Genomic DNA, 24,339 nt, shown 5'->3' on the forward strand with positions numbered 1-24,339 from the left:
TTTGGTTGAGACATTCCTTTATACTGTAACTGAATTTTCTACTGGTTAAAATAAAAAAACGCCCAATTTTATGTTTCAAAGCAATTAATCAGAAGTTAGTTGGTACTGATGGTTGGAAAATGGGGTGAAATGTGTGAGGGTATTTGGGAGAGAGTGAATCAGTCTGTGAGATCTCTGAACTAACTTTTTGCCAGGTGGGCCAAAAATCCTCAACGTAAAAGTAATTGCAGGACACATTTTTATTTTCTAATTCAAAAACAGGGATCCTTTTTTTTTTTTTTTTTTTTCATTTTTTGCCTGAAAAACTACATTTTGACGGACATTGCAAACAATGGTTTGAAGAAAAGAAGTGGATCTACACTATTTTAGCAACAATAAGAAATATGTCACTCCTCAACACAAAACTCTTCTCTTAGCCAGATAATGGGACACCAATGTCTTCGCTAGTTTGCAGTGTTGTTTACAGTGAAATAAAATGAAAGCAAAAAAAGTTTATAAAAGATTAATGCTTCTGTTGTTATTACAGGAGGAAAAGATCCAAATGAATTCGCATTTATTCCCGGTTGACATTTTTTCCCCTATTGTCTCGTTTACATGAACTGTACATTACATAATTCCTTATTTAGATTGGTCCAGCCTTCAAAATGATTACTTTTCGAACAAAATATAAAAACACGTGTCTTTTAAAATTTTCTACTAGTTGGCCCTAGTTCTTAGTATGATAAATAATTTGATAGTTTCGGTTTGACCTGGAAGTATGCAGTGTGAAGCGGGCGGTGCCGTTTTTCTCCATCCGGTGTGTTAGAACCTTTTCACGGCAGACGAAGAATGGAGAGAGTCGCTAACGGCTGTTAGCGTGAAAACCTCAGCAACAAGGAGAGCGCAGGAAAGCCTCACATGAATCTCCCCCAGCGCTCGGTTAAATTGGACCTGAGCGGAACACGAGCGGACTCCTGGTCGTGTGTGGATTTATCCCCGTGAAGGTGAGCTCGTTGCGTTTTGCTCGCGCGGAACCAGGAAAGGAGCATTTTTTAAAAGGTTTTAAGCTAATATTTTCGTTGCTAACGGAGCTAATTTCCTTGTTGCGCTCGGTCCAGCTGTCACACAGCCATCACTTGGTTGTTTTGTCGTTAACGACCTGTAAAGAAATATATATATTTTTGTTCCCATTTAAGCAACTTTGTTTACAAGGGAAACCATGAAATATTCCTGCTGTGTTTTTTCCTCTTTTTGTTTTGTACACAGAGTATATTTATACCAGAGCAACCTGTCGCTAAGTAATGTTTTGCTAACGTTAGCTACACGGCTTATTATTTATGTTTAATGTTGAGAGAGGCTAAATTGAGTTCGTCCATGTTTATTTCGTTCACTGCTCGGTCTGGCCTGCCTTTATGTTGGACTGCCAGTAATGGCTTTGTCCGGGACCCAGAGGTACACAGCTGCCAACACGTCTCCCTATTCTGGACCAACCGCAGGCCTCCTTAGATCGATCATCTTCATTTTTAACCTCATATTCTCCACGACTGAAGTATATTTTTACGCCTTAACTGCTCCTCTGCTCTAGATTAGTTTCGCATAGACACCGAGGAGCTCTCTTGATCAGCACATTTCTTATGTCTTGCATTGAAACACTGAAGTTTTGTTTTTCTGACTTCTCTGTTTAAATGCACCTGCACATTTCCTTTGCTTGTGGTCAAATGTTGCATCTCGACCTACATTTCCTTGTGTGGTTACACAGAAAGACTTTACAGCAGAACCAGCAAAGCATAAGACATTACTCACCTTGTTGCATTTTCTAAAACACTGGATTAGAAATCATCAAAGCCAGTGTTAATTTTGATGATCATTCAGGATCAGTCATGATTTCATTTTGCTGAGTGTTAAAAATATATATATACATTTAAAAAAAAAAGCTAAATGAGTCAAATCTAAATAAGATGAAATTTTCACACTCACTTTGTTACAGATGTATAATATAAACCGAGTACTCTAAGCTAAATGATTATTTTCTGCAAAAGTGTGTTGATCACTAAAATTAACATTATAACATTTGTTTATATGTAAAGTTTCCAAGTGCTTTGGGTACAAAATATTACACCTTCTAGTTATAATGGAAATATCTAAAAATAGATTGATTGGGTAGCACCCTTTGAATTTCCAAAACATGACATTAAGATTTATTTATTTCTTTTATTGTTTTTTTCATTTCCAAACAGTTCCATTTATATTTCTTTATGCATCTAGCTGACCAGCAGTGCGCAGCAGGAAGTGTCTGATTCTTAGCTGCTGGCCAAAAGAAAACTCAATTTCCTCCTTTGGCGTTTCTTTAAAATGACTTCAAACCATTGAAACAGTAAGATAAGGAAAAAATTCCAAGTTTGACACTAACTTTTCTTTTTTTTTAAAGCTTGTTGCTTGTAACCCGCCTGTGCCGAGTCAAAATGTTTGGTCTAAATGAAATAAATGTCAAAAGTTATAAAGTTGCGTAATTATTTGTAAAAAAAAGTTGCAATACTCAGATGTGCAGAGATGCAAGGAAACGATGAAAACAATTCAGGACTTTAAAATGTAACGAAACGTTGCCATTTGGAACCTTAGACTTTATTTTTTACATCTGGATCGCTAGAGAAGTCGGCTCAGGCATCTGACAAATCTTAAGTTGAAGACAAAAACTAATTAATTAATGGAACGAAAGGGAGAACGTAGAGAGTCTTATTATAATATATATATTTTTCTTAATCCAATGGCAGTAGCTCTTCAGCACATTCAGAACACTGATACAAGTGAGATGGAGGAATTAATGGCTGCCATCCCGTTGTGTGTTTTTCCTGAGACATTTACAGTTTTGGCAGATTGTGTTCTCAACCATTTATGTAAACGTTTGCTTTAATAAGGTTTAGACGTGTTCATTAGTTTTGATTTGAAAGCCAGATTGAAAAAAACAAAAGTTCTTCATAAACGGAGGTGACCAGGTATTATGTGGCTTTTGAGAATCGATGTATATTTTAGTAATCAGAGTCTAAACAGTGATAAGTTAGTTTATTCGAAATGAGAGGCAGCTGGCACTGCCACAGTGGGGGTCTGCGCTGCTGGCAGGCCCCCCTCAAACGCTGATATTTCCACTTGAAGGTTAATCACTGCTCTCTGAGCATTCATCGTTTTTATTAAAGAGAAAATGGGTCACAAAATATTTATGATAAATTCAGTTCAGCTGAAAATGTTTAGCTTTTTACATTTGTTGAAGTTTTGAATCAAATATTTGCTGTTTTAAAAAAAATATATAGTTTGAGAAAGTTAACTGCTATATTTAACTCAAGCAATGCGTTTTGTTGCTGATCATTGCTGTCATAATGTTCTATTATATTTTTACAGTCCTTTGCTGTTTTAGAATCATAAAATAAACACTCTCGCTGTCATTTTCTTTAATCAAATAATATATCAATTGGCATATTGATTTGATCAACTCAATGTAACTGCGTTGTATTATGAACTGTATGTGTTTTAATCAGATACTATTTGAATGTATATTAAGCTGAAGTGAATTTATTTTAATGCATTTACAAAGAAAGAATTGTTTAGAATTAGATGGAAATTGGAGCTTGTGAAAAAGCTAGTAGAAGCTGGTAAGACAGTATCAGTATGTACAAGGAAACATGAAACGTGTCCTGTACTGACAGCAAGGAGGAAGCCATTGCTCCAAAGCAAATACAATTAATTTCAGACTTCAGTTTGCAAAGGGACAAATACCTTAATACCTGAGGACAGGTCCTGTGATCTGAGGACAGGTCCTGTGATCTGAGCTGTTTGGCCATTACAACCAAATGGCCAAATGGGAACGCCATCCCAACTGTGAAATATGGAAGCGGCAACTGCTGCATTTCATAAAGTAGATGAAATCATGACAAAAGAACATTATGAAGAAATATTGAAGCAACATCTGAAGACATCAACCAGAAAGTCAGAGCTTGGGGGTAGATTGGTCTTCAGTTGGACAATTACGCCAAGTAAACAACCAAAGTGGTTACAAAGTGTCTTAAGGACAAAACGCGCACTTTGGCTCCAGCAAGCAAATGTGAGAAGCTCGTGGAAGGAAACCCAAAATGTTTGACTCGAGTCATACCAGGGTTCCCTCCAGAAAACCTGCTGAGCCATGTGGTAGGAATCAACGTATTTTTGTATTGAAAAGCGTTAAAAGTTACAAAAATTTGGAGGTGCACGAGCAGGCATCATAATTTGAAAAATAATAGCGTGTAGGGAGGGTGCAGTTGGTGCGCACTGCCTCATGCCCAGTATAACACGTCAACTATAAACTTGGCTTAATCTGTCTCTACTGTATTAAAAAAAAAACCCTATTTAAAATAAACAAGTAAAGCCTGGTGGCCTGCCAGACTTATAATACCCTTATTGTAAACTCTGCATACAGATTAAGATTATATTCCCTAAACAAATTAATATAACCTTCTGACTTCTAAAAAGAAATCTAATTTGACATTTAGCAAATAGAAATAACTCAAACTGACATAAAAACAAGAAAGGTTTGGTCTGATTTAACTACAGACTGCTGGATAAAACTTACTCGAGTCGTGGCATTTGCAAGTTTCTTACAGAGATTATAACTTCTAGAATCCACCAGTCGACAAAAGGTCAAATCAAATGATTTCACGTGTTTTCCGTCTGAGGAATGCATTTTTCTCTAAGTTCAGGCAACAGGTGTGCGGCAGGCAACAGGTGTGCGGCACGCAACACGTCCTCACTTTGTCTGGAGACGTGCTGCTTTCACAGGGACGAAGGCCGGGGATTCCCCACCTCTCATCAGGGATCACACAATCCTGCTACACCCTTTACACAGATCCAACTGAAAGAGATGTTCAGCACAGGCAGTTTCTATTTTTAGACACCTGCTGGCCTTCCACGACACATCAGTTCTCGTCTTGTAAATTTGCATGTCCAATCAGTCAAAATAACATGGGAAAGCCACAGGAAAGATGTTGCAGGTTTTACCTCCTGTTTACGTCTCCACGGCAGTCTTCTGGTCGGGCATGTCAGATCCAGAGTGACCGCAGCATTGCTGGGTAGATGAATGATGCATAAGCATGGGTCGGTGTGATGACCTTGAGTAACAAAAACACAAGGGTGTTGTAGCATTTACACAAATATTTGAGACGGGAATGCAAAACAGGTCGTAATTACTTGTTTAAAACAGAAAAGCAACAAATCTTTCCGTTAAATTCAGTAGTAGACTTTTTTACCCTTTTTCTGGGCTTCTACACACATCCCTAAAAATCACTGAAGCTGTTCTCTTCCTTTATAAACACAAGCAATTATCTCTGTAACAACCATGCAGCTGTAAAGTGAACTGCGGTGCCTCCGATATAGTCGTGCGGTGTGAACTGAATGAAAGCGTTTCGAGGGCCCGGCTCGTGTGTGTGCGCGTGTGTGTGTGTGTGAAGATGAGGGAGTTCTTCCTCGGTCGCTAATCAAAACGCTAGGATTAGAACGGCCCACAAATCATTATTTGCCCAGCGGAAGCCGTTGCAGCTTGACTCTGAAAACGTATTTATTATTATTATTTATTTTTTTTATTATTATTGTTGTGTTGTTATGCTCTTGGCTTTATGTAATAGCAACGGAGCTCTGTTGCCCTTGAGAGCAAACGGGTTGTCTTTGATGCTGAGATCTGTGCAGGCAACACTGAGCATGAGTCATCCAGAAGCCCACACACACACACACACACACACTCACACAATACCTTCAGCATCAGCCTTACCATACTCAGGAATTATGCCATTGTATTCAAAACAGTTTGTGTTTTTTTTCACACTGAATTACTAATAGGTGTTTAAAATGATTCTTTTTTTGTGAAATGGATACTTTTGAGCAAAATCAGAATGTTTATTTTGCTGCAGTAGACCTAAATAGATGGATTTTAGCACTATTGACGAAACATAACTTGTCATTACATAATAAAACACTGAGCTGTCTTCATCAGTGGTAATCAAGCGATTTTTAGATCTGCAGTCGAGTGGAGGTAGACGTGGCTTTATGTAACTGTTGACATAATACTCTCCTCTGGCATTGTCCGCCGGGTTGTAGCTGTGGGTGGTGTGTGTAATGCCTTTGTGATGATATACTATGCCTTAAGCTTTGTGTTGATGCTAAAACTGCTCGCTGTGTTTTCTGTGACCACTGTGACTTGATCGCTATCTCTTAAGGACAGCAGTGCTTTTTTACAGCGAACCGCCGTTGACCTACTTTCGCAATCTGCGCTTGTTTTGAAGGTTGTGAATGAGTCTTTTTTTGTTGTCGTTTTTAAAACCACTTTCTTTTCTAAAAACAGAAATTACAGAAAAGGTTGTCAAAAAGTGACTTTTGTTTTAATCATGACAGAGTATAAGTCAGACCAAGAGAATTTTTGTTTAATTGCGAATATATATACAGTCATATCAGCAGAAAACAGATTTTTTTTTTTATCAGAAACAAAACAACTTAAAAATTACAAAGACCACTCGAACACCAATCAAACCGAGTCTACCGAACTGTCAGGTGTGGAAAAAAATTGATTGAAAATTATAATCGATATCGTCATCTCATTTATCACAGTTGCATATTTTTTTGATATTGTGCCACCTTTTCTAAGGTTCGTTGTTTCTGGCTTTTTCCTTATGGCTTAGCGTTGTCACTCTTCAGACCAGCAAACTGCTGAAACTGCTGCTCTTGTTGAGGTGATCGTCCTGTTGCTCCTCAAGTTGCTTTGATTAGCAGCACATGGCTGCTACTTTTCCTCCTGAGTCCTGTAGAAACAGCAAGGGTTATACTTACTTGTTTGACAGTTTTTCTACTTAATTCAATGTAAAATAACAGAACTGGCAAAAAGAACAAAAAAAAAACAGAAAGATGGCGACGTGGGATCTGATGGGGTATTTATGTTTTGTTTGTTTTAATTTAGCCTGTCCAATGCAGAGTTATTTTGAACATTGAAAACTCTGTACGTTCTTTTTAAAAGCGTCTGCAGACACGTACTAAAGGACAAAATGATCTCCTTCATGGTCCACTTCCTGTCTGCTACTTTACTGGAAGACTTACACGTACCTCTAAATGAATTCTGCTAAGAAACCCAGTTCTGTTTTTCTGTTTATTTACACATAGACCTAAATGAAAGTTCAAAGCTAAGTAAAGAACATGGTAGTTAAAGATATGTTAAAGCTGCTTCCACTTCCCCGTTCCCCGAATCTGATGGTTTCTTTCCATCAGATTCTTGTTCTTACTTCCTTGTGCTGTTTTGCCTGTCTTTATTTTTTTTTTTAGTAAAAACTTAAGTGAAGTTGTCTTTAAAGAGTTTTTTTTTTAAATATACTTGCTTAGTCTGCTATTCTGGTGTTAAGAGGTCATTGCACAGTTTGCTTTGTAAATAAGAACTATCCTGGTAGGATTGTCAAGCCTGGTTATTTTTTCCTACAGTCTGGTTTAGATTTATTTATTTTTATTCTTCATTCTGCTATATTTCATAGTAATAATATAAATTAAGCCCTTTCAGACCCACATATCTGAGATCTAACCTGTCCTCTCTGATTTTATTTTTCTCTCCAGGTCTCTACCTTCCTTGTGTGACAGATGTCGAGGCCTAGCAACTGATCGAGCTGAGAGGGTGAGGTCGGGGAGGCCCGCGGGTTAACGGCTCCAGCTTCTGGCCCATGAGAGCGACTGTGCCATCCAGGTGCCACCAGTAACCAGGGCTGTGGCTGCTGCGGTGGGCCCGGCCCAGGAGGCCTTCTTTCGTGCGTCACTCGAGGCTCCCGCTGACCAGTGCTGCGGCACGCCATGGATCAACAAAGAGAGAAATATGGCGAGCGGACGACCAGAAGCACCAAAGTTAACCAGGGAAACCGGAGCGGACACCGACCGTCGGGCTCCTCCAACACCTCCGGCGTTCTCATGGTCGGACCTAATTTTCGCGTGGGGAAGAAGATCGGTTGTGGAAACTTTGGGGAACTGAAGCTCGGTACGTGGGGTTTGAATCTTTTCTGAAGTGACGCTGAACCGAAGAGAGGCTTGTGGCATTAGTTACTCGTGTCATATCGAGTTAAAAATTCAGAAAATTAAAAGCAGTAAAAGCTTAGTTAAAATGTTGTCTGGTTTTCTTTGGGCTTGGGCCTAAAATCAATGCTAGTTGTGTCGACTCGGTGTTGGTCTGTTTGGATTTTTTTAGGCCCGATCTAAACTCTATTTCTTAACTCCATTTTGCTTTTTTTCTACTTTCACTTGTGCCTGTACACAAACTCTTTTATGCCCATTTACTTAAATATGTATGTGCTTCTTTATGGATTTAATGATTAGAACATAAAAAACGTGCTTAAATCTCTGGTTTTGAAACTAAATATGAAACGTTCCGTCGAATGGATGCAAGTGGGAATGGTCTTACATCAAACCATTCTGATTTGATGTTAGGTCTGGGTGAAATGTCCCTAAAGTAGCCTTAATAAGTGTTAAGATACAGAATGGTGAAGGGGAGAAATAACTACACTCAGATGAAATGTCCGATTTTTAATATACTTTTGCTTTTCTGTCTTATTTTAGGTAAAAATCTGTACACAAATGAGTATGTAGCCATTAAACTGGTAAGTCCTCTGCAGTTTAACATTTTACTCATTACTACTGCTGTGCATGAATTTTTTATTTTTTTTTATCTTCGACTCTTTCCATTTTAGGGGGAAAAAGGTGATTTATTTTATTTAGATATGCACTTGGTTAGAGATCAGTTTTTGCGTTGATTAGCTTTCCTCAATAAACAACACATCAAATACCTAAATATGTTTTTTAGTAATTAAATGTCGTAACTAAGAACCCACACTATCTTTTTGGCATATAGTTCAGTGTATTTCTTTGTTCAATAAAGGTGAGGGATATATGTTTGGATTGAAGTGGAGATGCTCTTGCAATCTTTTGATTTTATTGACTTTTTTTAAAACCACTAGATTAAAAGAACCTGCAGTAGACTTTTCCTTTTTTATGCATCTTTAGTACAAAGAAAACAAAAATGGAATCAGACAAAAACAGAGTCGGACCTCAAAGAAAACCAACAGTCAGTATAAAGAGCCTAATCAATGCGTCTTGTTTTATTTGGAGTTTTTTATGTGTGTGATATTTTTATAATTTTTTTTCCACTATAAAATGAATTTAATCTTTTACGTGCACGTCGTGTAGGAACCAGTGAAGTCGAGGGCCCCACAGCTACATTTGGAGTACCGGTTCTACAAAAGCCTGGGGACCACAGGTGAGATCAAAGATTTGGATTTAATTCCCTGCTGTGTTTATGTGTGTGACTGCATGATAATGATTTCATTGTTTTGGAAGATGAGGCCAGAGATTGCATCATTTCCACAACAAGTGATTACACATCTCTGAGCAGATATTGAGCTGGTTTAAGAGCTCGCTTTAATCTCCCAGGATATTGTGTGCAAAGAGTGCATGAAGTCCTACCCGTGTATTTGCGCTGTGTGGGACAGTGACCTTTAGAGATGCCTTGTAGGGATACAGTTTCTTTTATTTGAGTTGAAGTTGGGCTTCTTATTAACCTAGAAAAGATATGAAGATTTTATGGTTGACTGAAACATAAGACCGCCGTTTTAAAGACAAATGATCAACCCAAAGGCAAGAGGATTTTGTGTCTTGCTCGCCTCTTGTTGTCTCCAGCTCAGTTGGGATTAAAGGTTTCTGCCCTGTGCCGTCTTTTCTGATGCCTTGTTTCTTTTCCAAGGTTGCCCAGACAAACCCGTCTGCGTCCAGCAGAGACACCGTTTCCTTCCCAACCATTCCTAATTAATCCCGGTCATCCATTCAAATTCCCTCTAAGATTTTAAACATGAAAAGCAGGCATTGATTTTCAAACTTGTCTGCCAAGACATACTCACAGTACAGCACATTGAGGGTGCTAGTCATAAAATCATAGGTGTCTGTTGTAGAGTACAGGCTGATGTTTGTCAGGATCTCCAATTAGAATAATTTTAAAATGCTGTGATCCTGATCTGAAATTAAGTATTAAATTTCAGAAAAGTTTAGTTTTTAGTTTAGTTTTCAACACATGCTGCAGCTGTTAGCATATTTTTTGAGGACAACTAGAGTGCTGCTGGTTAATCAAAAATGTTCATAAACCTCAAACATGAATGATTTTTTTGTCTTCTTACATTATTAATATGTGTATAATTGTTTGACAAGCATAGAAAAAACCTACATTTTCCCATAGTAATTTATTATTCTTTCTGTTAATGAAAATTTGACACAAACAACACTAAACTTTCCAATAAACATAAAAAAATAATAATAATCTGTGACCAGTATGGCCACCCTTCTTTTCAGTAACAGTGATAGGCCTTTCAGTCATGGAGTCAGTCAGCTTCTTGATTTGTTGATCATCTTTCTGTGCAACAGCAAGTTGCACAGAAAGATGCAACTTTTTCCTTCACTCTAAATTTTTACCTGTGTACAAAGGTTTTGTAGAAGTACTCTCTATGTTTTAATGGGAGAGATTGGAACTTGTGCTGACATTCTATATTTTGCACAAATCCTATTTTTATAACTCATAATAAAACAGTTTTTTTTTTTGGTTATTATAATTCTTTGGCCTCAAAAGCATAATGTGTCAGTTTTAACGCAAAAAAAATATAGAAAACCTGCCAACATTAAATAAATATGTCTGTCTGAAGTTTGATTTATAAATATCTAAACTTATTAAAAAGTAAAAAGGCCTCAACAAGGCTTTAAAGCTGTTGGTTAGTTACGAATCATGATGAGATTTTGGATTTCCGCAGGTCCACATGATAATCGGTCTGGGAGAATAATGGCTATTGTTTTGCAAAAGGCACAGACTGGAAAAGGCCAACTGTGCGGAAACCCATTAAATATTTAGCAAGCAGGCCTTGCCTCTCTTAGCGCTAACCCACCTCTGTCCTCTCCTCCAGATGGGATAATGTGACCTCATTTCGTCTTGGCTGCTCGCTGTACCACATTCCTCTCAGGCGAAGGGGTTGTTTGCATCTGTGCAGGCGGCGTTTTTATGAATTTATGCGGCTTTACTCTGACCCTCTGTCAGGTGTTGTTTGCTGATGCGTAACCAAATGTCCCTGGGTATTAATGAGGATGATTCCATCACGCCGTAAGAGTCGGCTTTCAGTTGTTCAGCTCAAATCATACGGGAAGAATGATGAGGACGGTGATGTTTGAGGAGGAAAGTTGTTTGTATAAGGGTTGGTTTACACAGAGGAGGTGTTAAAGGTATTATCTCTCACGCCATGAAACACTTCACTCTCTTAAAAGTGAACATCTCGTTCTAGAGATATGAAAAACTTGGATTGGATAAACATGGGAATGGGCTTTCTGTGGGATTTCAAGCCACACCTTATTGTCTGCTACAAATTAGAGTTCCAAGAACATAAATAGAATTTTTAATGAATTAAAATCACAATTGATATTAAGAAGAGAATGGGTAAAAGGAAGATGCTCTGCAGAACTGGGAAGAGTCATTATCCTGTGTACTGGGAAGTATCTTTACTCATCATGACAGTTTTTTTCCAAACATTGATGCTCACGTCATCACTGATGTTTGGTAGCTCACAAAAGCTTGACCAGCCTTGTTTTAAGCCTCTCCACTAATTTATAGCGCATCTTTTATCTAAACTGTTTCTAGGCGTCCCGCAGCCACCCTGGGTTTAGATCCACTCATTTCTGCGGTGCAATTAACAACCCACAGAAACTACATAATGGCAGAGGATGCAGCGCAGCTGCCTTTTACATTCCCATGCGCCATCTACTGCCAAGAATGCCACTTTTCACAATTCATGCCTAAAGCACTGACTGACAAATAGAGGGCTGTTTGGATGTCTGTAGGAGTGGAGTTCCAATCTCTGGCTCTTGAAATACTTTTGAAATATCTTTTTTTTTCTTTTTTTTTTTTAAGCCAATTCCAGTTTCACTTGAAGAACCATAAAACTAGCTTTGAAACTTCTACTGGTCATTAGAATTCATTATTCATATCAGAGTCAGGGGCAACGTCACACTGTGTGAGAGCCGCTGCTGTAAAACAGTTGAAATATTTTGAAAAAAGGGCAAAATAGTTACATAAATGTTATTTCTAACTGACTTTGGGTTTTGGTTAGCATTAGCTGGTCAATCATCTCTGTGTGCAATCCCAAGAAGATGTAAGTATCTGAACAGAAGTTAGTGTGTTTTTTTTTTTTTTTTTTTTTTTTTTTTTTTTTGCAAAAGTTAGGATTCTGCACTCTACTACATTCTACTTTACAGTGTGTCTTTCTTCCTTTTGTTCTTTCTTTCTTTTCTTTTTACATATCTGGCAGAGTGGAACTCAGAATTGTTGTCCGAGTGCAGAGGTGAAGCCCAACAGGTTTATTTTCACAGGCCTAGCATTGCGGCTTTCACAGTGATCCCACTTGATATATATGTAATTGAAATTTCTTTGGTTTCATTTTAAATGTAGTGGGCACAAAGACGGAAAAGAGAGGAGAGTGGAAAGGTGGGGAAAAGGTTTAAAGGGAAACGAGTAGAGGTGAGAAAGTCGGAAGTCTGCTCCTACACCTGCAGAAAGAGGAAAAGACAAAACTGAGAAGTCATGGCAACAAACAACATTTGTATTAACGTGCTATAATAAAACAAGTTAATACAAGATGTATTTAGTGGCAACTCCACCCCTGACATGAAAGACACCTGATTCACAACATTCTTATTTTTTTGCTATACAACCTGGCAGCTCTCATTACGCCGCATTCAGTGATCAGAAAAAGATCCTATCGATATGCTTCTGTCTGGTCAGGCAATAACTGAGGCTCATGAAACTAAAAGTTGACCACCTGATCACCAGCCACTTTCTCTGTGCATCTTCGTATGTGAATGTGTTGTACTTTGATGTGCTGATTGTTGCTCCTCTGTCAGACGATTTACATATTTTTAACACTTTTTAAAATCAAACTATCTTCTGAACAAAACTCTTATGCTGTATCAAAAACATCCCTCGCTTTCCAGAGCCGATTTCCCATGATTGACCACACCTTTGTTCGATAAGCTTTTTAAAATAAAATGCAAGCTTTCTTTGAACTTTCTTGGGAAGACACTTTTAATGGGCGCTGACTGGCAGTAAGAAGGAGCAAACTTTGAGTCATGCTTCCCTGAAGCCAATTACCCGTTTGACCTGATTTCCTGTTCTTTGAAACCACGATGCAGTCAGGATGACAGCCTCCGTTCGAGTCACAGCATCTCTGGCTGCATGCGGATCCTTTGTTAAAGAAGAATAACTTTAAAGGACTTCACGTGGAAGCTGGTCCAGCTTTTTTTTTTTCCTTAATGCTCTTCTGAAACAAAGAGCTTCAATGCCCAGAAGACCACCATGACAAACAACCCAAACAGAGTAGTAAAAGGGCCTCATCTCTACCATCATTATAGTCACATTAGACTGCCCACTCAGCAGTAAACTGCTCATTGGCAAGTAATAAAATAAGAGACGAGATGATGAATGCATGAAAATGTGAAGCAATTAGACTGAGTGAAGCTTAGAGGATATGATTGTAATGGGAGTTTGTGCTGCGAGTCTGTGAAAAGATTATATTTCATCTGTACCACTAGTACCCTCAACCCAAACCCTGGTGAGACACCATGTCAGGTTAGGGCGGGATGTGCCTTTAAACAGGTTCTGCTTCGTCTTTTCTGAAGTCTTCGTGTCATTTCACTTCTCCAGCAGAGGGAGTACCACAGGTTTTCTACTTCGGCCCCTGTGGGAAGTACAATGCCATGGTCATGGAGCTGCTGGGGCCGAGTCTAGAGGATCTGTTTGACCTTTGCGACAGGACCTTTTCACTGAAGACCGTCTTGATGATTGCAATTCAGCTGGTGGGTACCGGCGCTGTCGAACAAGTTGTTGTTTTTCTCACTTGGAGGACGCTGGAATGTTTTCTGTGGCTGATCCCGCTTGTTTCTCCCCACACCAGATTTCTCGAATGGAGTACGTGCACTCTAAAAATCTCATCTACAGAGATGTCAAGCCTGAAAACTTTCTCATCGGAAGGCAAGGGAATAAAAAGGAGCACATCATCCACATCATCGACTTTGGCCTAGCCAAAGAGTACATCGACCCCGAGACCAAAAAACACATTCCATACCGGGAGCATAAGAGCCTGACTGGTACTGCCAGATACATGTCCATTAACACACACTTAGGCAAAGGTAAGACACTGCCAAAGCTGTGTTTTTGTTGGAGTTTGATGCAGGGTCATGCTATCACTCAACTTTTCCCCGTTTTGTGGTGTTGACTTATTGGGATTTTATACAATGAACACAAAGTAATGCTAAACTTAAGTGGAAGGAAAAAAGTTTCATGGTTAACTTTTTTTTTTTTTTTTTTGCAAATAAAAATCCAGAAAGCGCGGTGAGAATTTATATTCAGCAGTCTCTACGTTAATATTTCTAAATTTATACATCAATACGTAGATCGATTGGTAACTTTACAGTACGTTCACGCCAAACGCGTTTTAAGCGTCAAACGCATCTGTTTACATTCAAAGTCTATGTGGAATATTGGATGTTTCAAACACTCAAAATGCTTCAAATTGTGCCGCGCTAGATGCTCAAAACGCTCCACACAGGCCCTCGACGCTCCTCCACAAAGACTTTGAATGTAAACCGGAGGCGCCTGACGCTCAAAACGCGTTTGGTGTGAACCCACCATAAGGTTTAGTGCCTTGCCCACGTAGCAGGAGGAAGCTACTACTACTCTACCCACAGAGCAACAGTCCTCTGTCAAAACCTTTCTAATATTGCATTGCTTCAACTTCGCAATCATGGATTACTTTGTGTTTAACTTTTCACATGAAATCCTGCAAAAACACATTAAAGTTTGTAAATTTAACCTGAAAAATGGGAAAAAGGTCAAGGTTTACTTACCAAAGTCCTATATGTCGAACGTTTAAAGCCTTGTTTTTTTGTAAATGAAATGTAAAAATGAAAAAAAAAAATAATAATAATAATAATGTGTTCATACAGAGCAAAGCAGACGAGATGACCTGGAGGCTTTAGGGCACATGTTCATGTATTTTCTACGTGGGAGTTTACCTTGGCAAGGACTAAAGGTATGACGAGGGCATGGCCATGTCACCGAGTCTGTGGAGAATGTTTCGTATCTTGCTTAAGAAAACATTCATCATTAAAGAGAAACGCATTTGATGTATTAGTGTGTTTATTCAGAAGTTTTTCCATTTTTACCATTAGAAGTTGATACTTTCTCTTTGAAAAATAACTAATAAAATGTGTCTCTACTTTGTTGCCTTACTTATTCATAGAATAATGTCAATAAATGAAATAAAAACAAGACAAAATGTTACCGGGATTTTTACCCTTCACACTAATTAAATACATTTTGGACACTTGTTGTGATCTCAAATATTTGATCCATAGACGGTCCAGATTTGGACTTAGTGTAGGTTTTGTAGACTGGAACATGGGGGAGAGATGTGCAGCAAATTATTCACAATTCACCTCAAGGAATTCAGTGGGATGAAAGATCCCACATTTAAAATGTGCTTTGAGTTTTCTTTTCTTTCCATAAAGAGATTTCTCTAGCATGTTTTTAACCATTTTGTGTTATTCAATAAAAAGTTAATATTCCAGAAAATAGAACTGAAATGTTCTTTTATGATGTTCTCATTTATTTTTAAAAATTTTTTTTTAGGCTGACACCTTGAAAGAAAGATACCAGAAGATTGGTGATACAAAACGAAACACTCCTATTGAAGTCCTCTGTGAGAATTTTCCAGGTATGCTGCTGCCGATGAGTTTATGAATTTACTCTGATTATTTAAAAAATAATAATCTTTGCAATTCTTAAAATGAAATAGTATTTCCTAGAAATGGAGGAAATATCAATTAAGTTTGTTTTAAAGCTTTCTCTGTGAAGATGACATTCGTAGGTCTGTCATAAACTTTTGCTAGACAGTAAATTGTCTTTAGCATTTTCAGGTAATTATATATTAACCTGTACTTTACCCATGTGAAGCTTCTTTTTTGTTTCCTTTCACGCAGAGGAAATGGCCACCTATTTGCGGTATGTAAGGCGGTTAGACTTCTTTGAAAAGCCCGACTACGAATATCTGAGGACTCTGTTTACTGAGCTGTTTGAGAGAAAAGGATACACGTTTGACTATACTTACGACTGGGTTGGGAGGCAGATAGTAAGTGAGCCCTGTTGTTTTTAAGGTTATGCCTTAAATAGGTCAATCCTTGAATTCGGCTCATTCGTTCCTTTCCGCCAGCCCACGCCGGTGGGATCTGTCCATATAGACTCTGGTGCCTCTGCGGTAACAAGAGAGAGCCATCCTCACAGAGAACGGCCCTCGCAGCACCCTCCGGTTCGAAATCAGGTATGTTTCAGAGCAGAGAGACTCGGTTCCAGTAAGAACATGGGAAGCTGTTTAGCAGCTTTACAAAGCGATGTGCAGGAATATTGAATCAAACCGGCCTGATTTGATCTTTTAAAGGGGCAGTGCTGTGTGTTTTCCATTCATATAGTGCCATTTCACAGCATAATCAATTAACCATGTTACCTTCAGCTGTTATAAAAATGATGTACATATCAAATGTGACTATAAAAAAAATGTTACTTCCTAATGTAGCACTTTGAAATCGGGCCTCTGTCTCTAAAACTTTCTGAAACTCCTCCTTCAGGAAGTCATCACATCATTACTCCTATGTTTAACAAAAGCATTGTTACAATAATGAGACAAAAAATAAAATATATAAACGCTGAAGTGGTTTGAATATTTTCGTAAGGGAGTCTGAAATTACCTTTTTTTGAGGAGCGCATTTTAGTAACTTTTGTGCTATTTCAAAAGATTTTCATCCATATGTGGGTGGCTGAATTTCTGTACTCGGTGCAATTCGAGCTGCAAGAGCTTGTTTTGTTTTTTTTCTTTCCTTTGGCTTTAGACTCAGGCCTTGCTTAGATTTTTTTTTTTATTATTTTAATTCATGTTTTTTATTTATTTATTTATTTTTTACTATTTTGTTTCCTTCCTCATTGGTCATGCCGCTTTCGCATGGTACCTTGCTTCACACACCCAAATGCCATCTTTTCTAATGCAATTATTCCATCACCTTCACCCCTCCTCCCCTCTCCCGTTGCACCCCCCACCTCACCCCCGAACCCCACTTCCCCCCTCACATCACTATGGCAACCCCCGACTCCCCCGAGCAGACGGCAGGCTCAGACCGACGAGGAGCATGGGAGGTGCAGCCCACACGGCAAGCAAACTCTTCCTATCTGACCTCCCACCTGGCAGCGGACAGGCACGGGGGCTCAGTGCAGGTACACACCCCTTACCCGATCAGCCAACACCCCCCGCCCCCACCACCCTCACCCCACAGCCTCCATGAAGTCAGATCTGTCTCATAAAGTATCCCAGCACTTAAAATGTAAACACAACAATTCCCTGCATAGTTGTCTTTCTTATTACATTTTTTTTTTATTTAGAGTTTTATGAGACTTTATGAAGTGAATACAATATTTTTGTTGTCGTCTTACATCGTAGCTTTGCATTTTATGTGAGACAGATCTACAGCGTTTTACTTGCTTTACCCCTGGCTGGGAAATGTTGTTTTCTGCTCCACCGTATGCATGTGATCTGGTGCCACCCACCCCACATGTTCAAAGAGAATTTTCTTCCTTTTTTTTTTTCTTTGGCATCTGGAAGCAGTTTTGCATTTTGAGCTCTGGTTTCTACATTTAATGACTCTGAGTCTGAGCACTTCTTTTATAAAATCAGCACACTTTTGCATGGCAGGATGAACTGGCTCTGCCAAGGAAATGCATGCTGGGTATGGTTTGTTATGCTCAAAGGGCGACTCTGGCTATTGTTTTTATTATTTATTTATTTATTTATTTATTACCTTAACCTGGTTTGCTCAAAGTGTAAATATGTTGAGGGCAAATGAGAAATTATCCATAAAATTTACTTTGATTTTAGGTGCAATTAGTCAAGTTTAAATTTTTAAATTGATTTAATAAAATACAGTAAAGTAGGCTTTAAAAAAAACCTACATTAGTATATTTTTAAATAAATTATTACATTTTCATTTTGGATTTGAAAAGCTGTAACTTTACAGTGAAAGACACCTTTGAACCGCTAAATATATATTTTCATTGTATTTCGGTAATTCTTTGAATTACAGAGATTCATTATGCACTTCAAACAAAGTTTAGTTTAATGATACTTGAGAATAACGAGTACAGTACTTTTTTCTGTGTAGACTTCACAATTTGAGCTACAAATATAGTTTGATAACTCTAAATAGTTATTTGGGGGGAGCTTTTACCTTTCATGTTAAAATCTTTGCTCACTGTTTGTTTAGTCGTGTTATAAAATGCTTACCAGCATTTACCAGGTGTGTTACTTAACTATAACTTTAGATTGAGCATTTTATTGGGCTTCTACCCTCCATGTTGTTTGGGGAAGAAGACTCTTGGAAATGGGCTTTGAGACTCTAAACCAGAGCTGAGCTGCTGAAGTGTTTGTGTCTCGTGTTGTTTCTGGCCAGCATTATTGGGTGAAACTGTGGCAGTTTCAAACTTTTAATCAGAAGTAACACCCGTCTTTGATGCAGGTGGTCAGCTCAACCAACGGCGAGTTGAACGCAGACGACCCGCTGGCTCAATCTAACACCCCGATTACACCTCAGGCAGATGTGGAAGTGGTCGACGAGCCCAAGTACGTATCCTGGGCCCTCTGCGCCTCTCTTCCATGTCCTTCTCTTGCTTTCCTCCTTCCAGTCTTCCTCCTTCTGTACCTCTCTGTGGTAATGTTACAGCCTAGACCTCTTGCTATAGTCTTAATTTACTGAACTCGAGTTTCTCTGTCACATTATCTCAGTGAATTTCTCTCAAATACTTACATTTGGTGCAGATCAATTAATAAGATTCAAGTTTCCATTGTGGTGCTTTATGTAGCCTTTACTTTAAATATAGTAATTCAATTTGACTAAAAAAGTGATGTTGATTCCGCTTTAAGATAGCAGAATATCCACAAAGTTTTGCTCACAGTTTTGAATCCAACACAAAATAAAGGGATCATATTATTATCCCCATTTAGGTTTAGAAACGTATGTCTCCAAAAACAAAACAAAAAGGCACTAAGAAAGCAGCTGGGTTTCTTTTTTTGTTTGTTTTGTTTTGTTTGTCCACATATTTGAGGAAGTGCTTTTTGAAACATGTTTAAGAAACAGGAAAAATGCTGATTATTTTAAACAACTGGGATTCTGAAAATAAATTGGCTTCATGGAAACACTCCAATTTCAAACAAACTTACGTTTTTCAATCAATTTTTGAGCTAGGATAAATTAGTCTATTTTACGAAACTGCAATGGAAACGCTTTTTTTTTTCACATCACATATGTGATCAACGACTGGATGTTTCCACTGGCGGAAAAGACAAAGATGACAACAGGAACCATAGTTTAGTTTATTTATTTCAAACATATTCACAATTCAAACAGTAAAATATATATTTTTTTGATAGTCTGTTTGGAAAGGAGGAAGGCAGAAGTGCAAACTTATTTAATCCTTTCTCCTATATATGGCTTTTTTCACGTTATTCTTTACTTCAAGTAAGAAAAGAGAAATATTTACAGAAAGTAAACTGAATAAACAATTTAATGTAAATTAGACTGACATACAGTGGGGGCAAATGTTTCTTTTCATTATTAAAGACATTTTTAATTTCTTATTAGCCTCATCATATTGCTGTTGCAGGCATCACCTGCATGATGTGCATTCTTTTGTACGTTTTTTTGTACTTCATGTTACAGTGAAGTAGATGATTGATCACCTTTTAGCAGAAGTACCAACAGAGACATAGATGAGGGGATTTTTCAGTCCTACTGAGCTGATCACTCCTTCCTGAGTTCCTGCCTTCATTCTCAGGAGACAACCATCATGACCAAACACCTTCAGCAGAGGTTTCTCCCATTTATTCAGATTGCAGGTCTCTGCTTTGCTCACACAAATCTTTAGCATGATGGCCGGCTTATTTAAGGCCTTATCATATAGTGTGTTTCTGGCCTGCGATTAGAAACTACCCGTAATAAATGTAAACGTGGTGACCGAAGCAGCTTAGCTTTGTCTTTTGAGCCAGTACTGTCTGTACCCATGAATAATTAAAACTGCACGTATGGATGGCTTTTTGGTGTTATATTTATTCATGAAGGAAAATATCATGAATGCATAAATAATCTCACGTGGGTTTTGAGGTCCGTTTAAAATAGTCATTTCCATTAGCGGTGCTTTGATTTAGACTTTTCTGACATTAATTAGCTTGATCTTAATGTCCAAAGTTTCATTTCATTTCAAGAACCATCAAAATGACTATGGAGTTGGCATTGTAAACTTTTCTTTGGTAGATTTAGCCTTCCTGTTGATTTTTAAGTCTGCTGCTTAAGCAGTAGAATGAGCTGCCAGCATGCTTCTGTAGAAAAAAGTTTCTTCTTAAATGTCTTCATTTGTTTCTGTTTCAAACTTCCTGAACAGCTCACAGATATTGAAAACAGCTAGTTTTGATTCTTCTTCTGTCAGTAGAAACTTCCACACTAAAAACTATTGTAAGCACAACACAAGTGCTGATGTGGAGTGCGGTTTGCAAACCTGAATGAAGCTAATTTCTCAACTAATCTTTCAATAATTAAACTTGAATGTTATTTAAAATATGTTTTCATGAAATGTTTTTTGCTTCATTGTATCACCATAGGATACAAAGGGTTGTGCTTTAAGTGTGGATCATCTACAAACTTCATTTTCTGTTGGATTCAAAATTTCTGCCTGTAACAAAAAAACTACAGCAATGTTTTCCTCTTGTGTTTAGAAAAAAATGTAAAATAAATAAAAATAAATAAAAATTGGTTAAAACTAAACAAAAAACTAAAAATTGATACCATTTAGGAAATATAATTGAAATACTCGAATCAGGCTTTGTAACTTTACAACTGCTCTCTTAGACATTTAGGAATAATAACTTGTTAAGCAATATGCTTGAACCAATTGATTATGTAAAAAAATCTCTCTATATCTCAAAGTGCAGGATGTTTTCTTCCAATCAAATCCAGTTTTTGTACTGGTGTTGGTTTCTCTTTTGTTTTTATGCCCTTCAATCTTTTGTGCAAATTGAGACCTTCAGAATATGAGTGTAAATTTGACTTTAACTTGACACACTAATCAGTTCAGCAGCATTACATAAATCAGATGGAATCCTTTTCCTCTTCTAATTTGTCTTTCCCTCTGTGTCCACCTGTGTTGTGTTGTGTGTGTGTGTGTTGTGTGTGTGTTTGGCGTTTGTGCGCCGACTCCCATCAACCTAGTCCTGCTGTATTAATCTACCTTTCTTTTCTCTTTACACTCTTTCTTCTCTCTTCTTCTGTAGCTGCGTGAAAATGCTCAACCTGTGGTGAGTCCCTCTCTGCTTGTCCACATCATACTCATGGGACAGGGAGTGGACCGGCCTAGGCTGGGCCCAGTGGAGTTACTCACTAAGTTTAAGCAGACTCTCACTGGTACAATACTGCCTTGAACCCAAGTGCGGTTTTCTATTGTTTTTCCAATTAATTCAGTCATTTTAGCAATAAGTTAAGTAGTGCTTCTTCTTTTCACGATGATGTTGGAACTAGTGGCGGATCATGGCAGAAATACTAAGCTGGTCTTTCTATGAGGCTTCGGTAGCTTCTTTACAGGCTTTAAGCATTTGTTTATTGGTTTTGACATTATTTATCTAAAAGAACCCAGTCACTGTCCTATGTCTTGTCTCTGTGTGTTCTTACTGAGCGCTCAGGCTCGCCATGTCTTGTGCTTTTCATGTGCTTTTCTTTTAGCGCATACAGGGAAAAGTCGCCCTCTCTTTCCATGTACAGGTTTCGCTCAGTCAATGAGAGCATCTTTGAAAAGTCGAGGTCATTTCAATCATTTGAATCAAAAGGTAGAACCTTTAGTTGCATTACACAAACAAGAAGTGATCTATCAAGCTTTTGGTTCTGCTAATTTCCTATTATTATGGAAATTAATTAGGGCTGCAACTAATGATTGTTTAAATAATTGGTTGTTCTGACGATTAATCTGATCAAAATTGACACATTCTGCAGATTTTTCATTTAACCACTTAAAGCTTTTTTATGCAATATTAGAAATACATTAAAAGATACAAATAAACAAATAGTTCAATGTCTTTTTTTAGATAAGAAAATAGACATTGTATTGCATAAAATGTGTTAATATGACTTTCCTTTAGTGTACACTTGAGTATATGTAGCATAGGATGCATCTTCAGCTAAAAAATCTCCCAAAAACATCTACTTGACTTAACATCAGAAACATAAGAAAATCTATTTATTATTTTGTGCAGTTTTGGCTGAATTACTGCTCCGAGTGTGGTGTTCTTTCAGAAAACGGCTTGTTTTTGAGTCTGTATAGCCCAGTTAGCGATTAATCGATTTAGAAATTAGTTGATGATTATTTCGATAATTGATTAATCTGATTAATTGCTTCAGCCCTAAACCTAATATTCAGTTTTTGAAAACCAAACAAAAAAATACAACCCAATACTTCCGCCTGCTGAACATTTTGTCCATGTGTTGTGCAAATATTCTGAGTGCATTCGGTGGTGCAAGCTCAGAATATTTGGGTGGGATTCCTTTTGCATGAATTAGTGTTTTAATGCATTTTATGTTGGTGTCTGGCAGCTCTCGAAGCACCGATCCCAGGGAAAGTCCGCAGCTTTTGATTGTCCACCAAATTTATGAATTGGCTTTTCAAAATAAATGGCACTTTTTTTTGTACAGTTTTTCCTTCCACTCAACTTTCCATTGATGTTTGGATACAACTCTGGAATAAATTTCTTTAGCAATGACGTTTTTTTTTGTTTTGTTTGTTTTTAGCTCAATGACTATTTTCTGTAATGTCAATTAACTTATTTTATGAAAAATAAATGCACATTTAAGCACTTTCTGCACAAATTTCACATTTTGGAAGAAATTTCTGAAATAAATGTCACTTTTTGAGGATATTCTAATTTATTGAGACGCACCTGTACATGAAAACCTTGGTAGTGACTAAGCGTCCAGACGCACAGTGGATGCAAGTGCTTTCTTTCACCTTGTTCTTGATGCTAAAATGATTTTTAAGCCACGGAAATCTTAACTCTTCTACATTGTAGCAGCATTTCTAAGGCAACCCGCTTCCTCTGCGTCACGCGTTGCCGCTCGTACGTTCGCGTTAACGTCTCTCCTGTTTTGTCCGCAGGTGCTGCTGTTTCTTCAGGCGAAAACGGAAGAAGAACACGCAGAGGCACAAATGATGAGCCGGGGACCGGAAACGAATCGTTCCTCATGTCCGCTTACAGTCGATTGTGATTTCAGAAACCTGGATGGTCCCACTCAGAATTAAAGAGGGAGTCTACTGAAAGATTCTGATTGAATTGTTCTCGGCCAGGACCGCTTTGACGGGGGTGGGGGGGAGTAAAACAAACACACACAAAAAAACAAACCGTGGTTTGTGGAGATGTATAGGAAACATGTCTTATGATGGGAGTCTTTTTTTTTTCTTTTTTTTCCCTCCACTCTAAGTTATATGGGATGTTTTACAGGTCAGGCGTCCAAGAAATGTTTTGGGGTTTTTTTTTCTCTATGACAACCAAAATGTTTTTCTCTCATCATTGTTGCCATATTTCTTTCTTTCTTTCTTTTTTTTTTTTTTTGCTAAAGTCTCGCGTATGTTTTTTTTGTTTGTTTTTTTGAGAGAGAGAGGAAGAGAGGATCTTCCTGTGGAATCTCGCCTCCATTGCACCATCAGGTCCTATTGTTTCAACGTGATTCATCTTGCCACGCCTCCTCATTAGTTTGCCAACTCGTTTTATTTTTATTTTTTTTATCTTTTCTGGATCATTTCTCGATGCAGGACAAGCAGCTGAATACGCAAAGGCGAAAAGGAGTATTAGCAGTCTTTCCAGTTCTCACAGGATGTCCCGTCGTTGAACCGAAATACACTACAGTCCCTCTTTTTACTGTTGGCGATAATGAGCAGCGACCTGATGTTTCTACATGGGGCTTGAAGGAAAAATAAAAAATAACAAAATAAAAATAATGCCATTTACCACTCTGTTGCTACTACTACATACACACTGAATGTATTGACAGATGAGCGAAATGACTGGAGCATTTCTGTTATTTCTCCAGTGCATGGGAAGGAAGTTGCAGTTAAAGAGGTTTAACGAAATTAGTTGGGGGTTTTTTTGTTGTTGAAAAAGAAGAGAGAGAAAA

At 38.0% G+C, this 24,339-nt stretch overlaps 1 protein-coding gene across 5 annotated transcripts; it reads left to right on the forward strand.

Moving 5' to 3' along the window:
• Positions 1 to 769: 769 nt before the first annotated feature.
• On the forward strand, positions 770 to 23,503 carry LOC103135965 (casein kinase I). 5 transcript variants are annotated; one of them, XM_007549015.2, is made up of 14 exons: positions 770 to 983; positions 7,588 to 7,999; positions 8,575 to 8,615; positions 9,202 to 9,271; positions 13,739 to 13,890; positions 13,989 to 14,223; positions 15,040 to 15,125; positions 15,725 to 15,809; positions 16,075 to 16,223; positions 16,305 to 16,412; positions 17,246 to 17,356; positions 18,652 to 18,755; positions 21,456 to 21,479; positions 23,324 to 23,503. In XM_007549015.2, the coding sequence occupies exons 2-14, from the start codon at positions 7,819 to 7,821 to the stop codon at positions 23,376 to 23,378; spliced, it is 1,401 nt and encodes a 466-aa protein (XP_007549077.1). In that variant the 5' UTR covers positions 770 to 983; positions 7,588 to 7,818; the 3' UTR covers positions 23,379 to 23,503. The 5 variants fall into 5 exon arrangements, with proteins under 5 accessions (XP_007549077.1, XP_016525457.1, XP_007549078.1 ...); XM_016669971.1 differs by lacking the exons at positions 21,456 to 21,479; positions 23,324 to 23,503 and adding an exon at positions 20,557 to 20,882; XM_007549016.2 differs by lacking the exon at positions 21,456 to 21,479 and having other exon boundaries at positions 772 to 983.
• The last annotated feature ends 836 nt before the right edge of the window (positions 23,504 to 24,339 follow it).

The sequence above is a fragment of the Poecilia formosa genome, unplaced genomic scaffold (assembly GCF_000485575.1).
Source record: "Poecilia formosa unplaced genomic scaffold, Poecilia_formosa-5.1.2 Scaffold29, whole genome shotgun sequence".
Taxonomy (NCBI): domain Eukaryota; kingdom Metazoa; phylum Chordata; class Actinopteri; order Cyprinodontiformes; family Poeciliidae; genus Poecilia; species Poecilia formosa.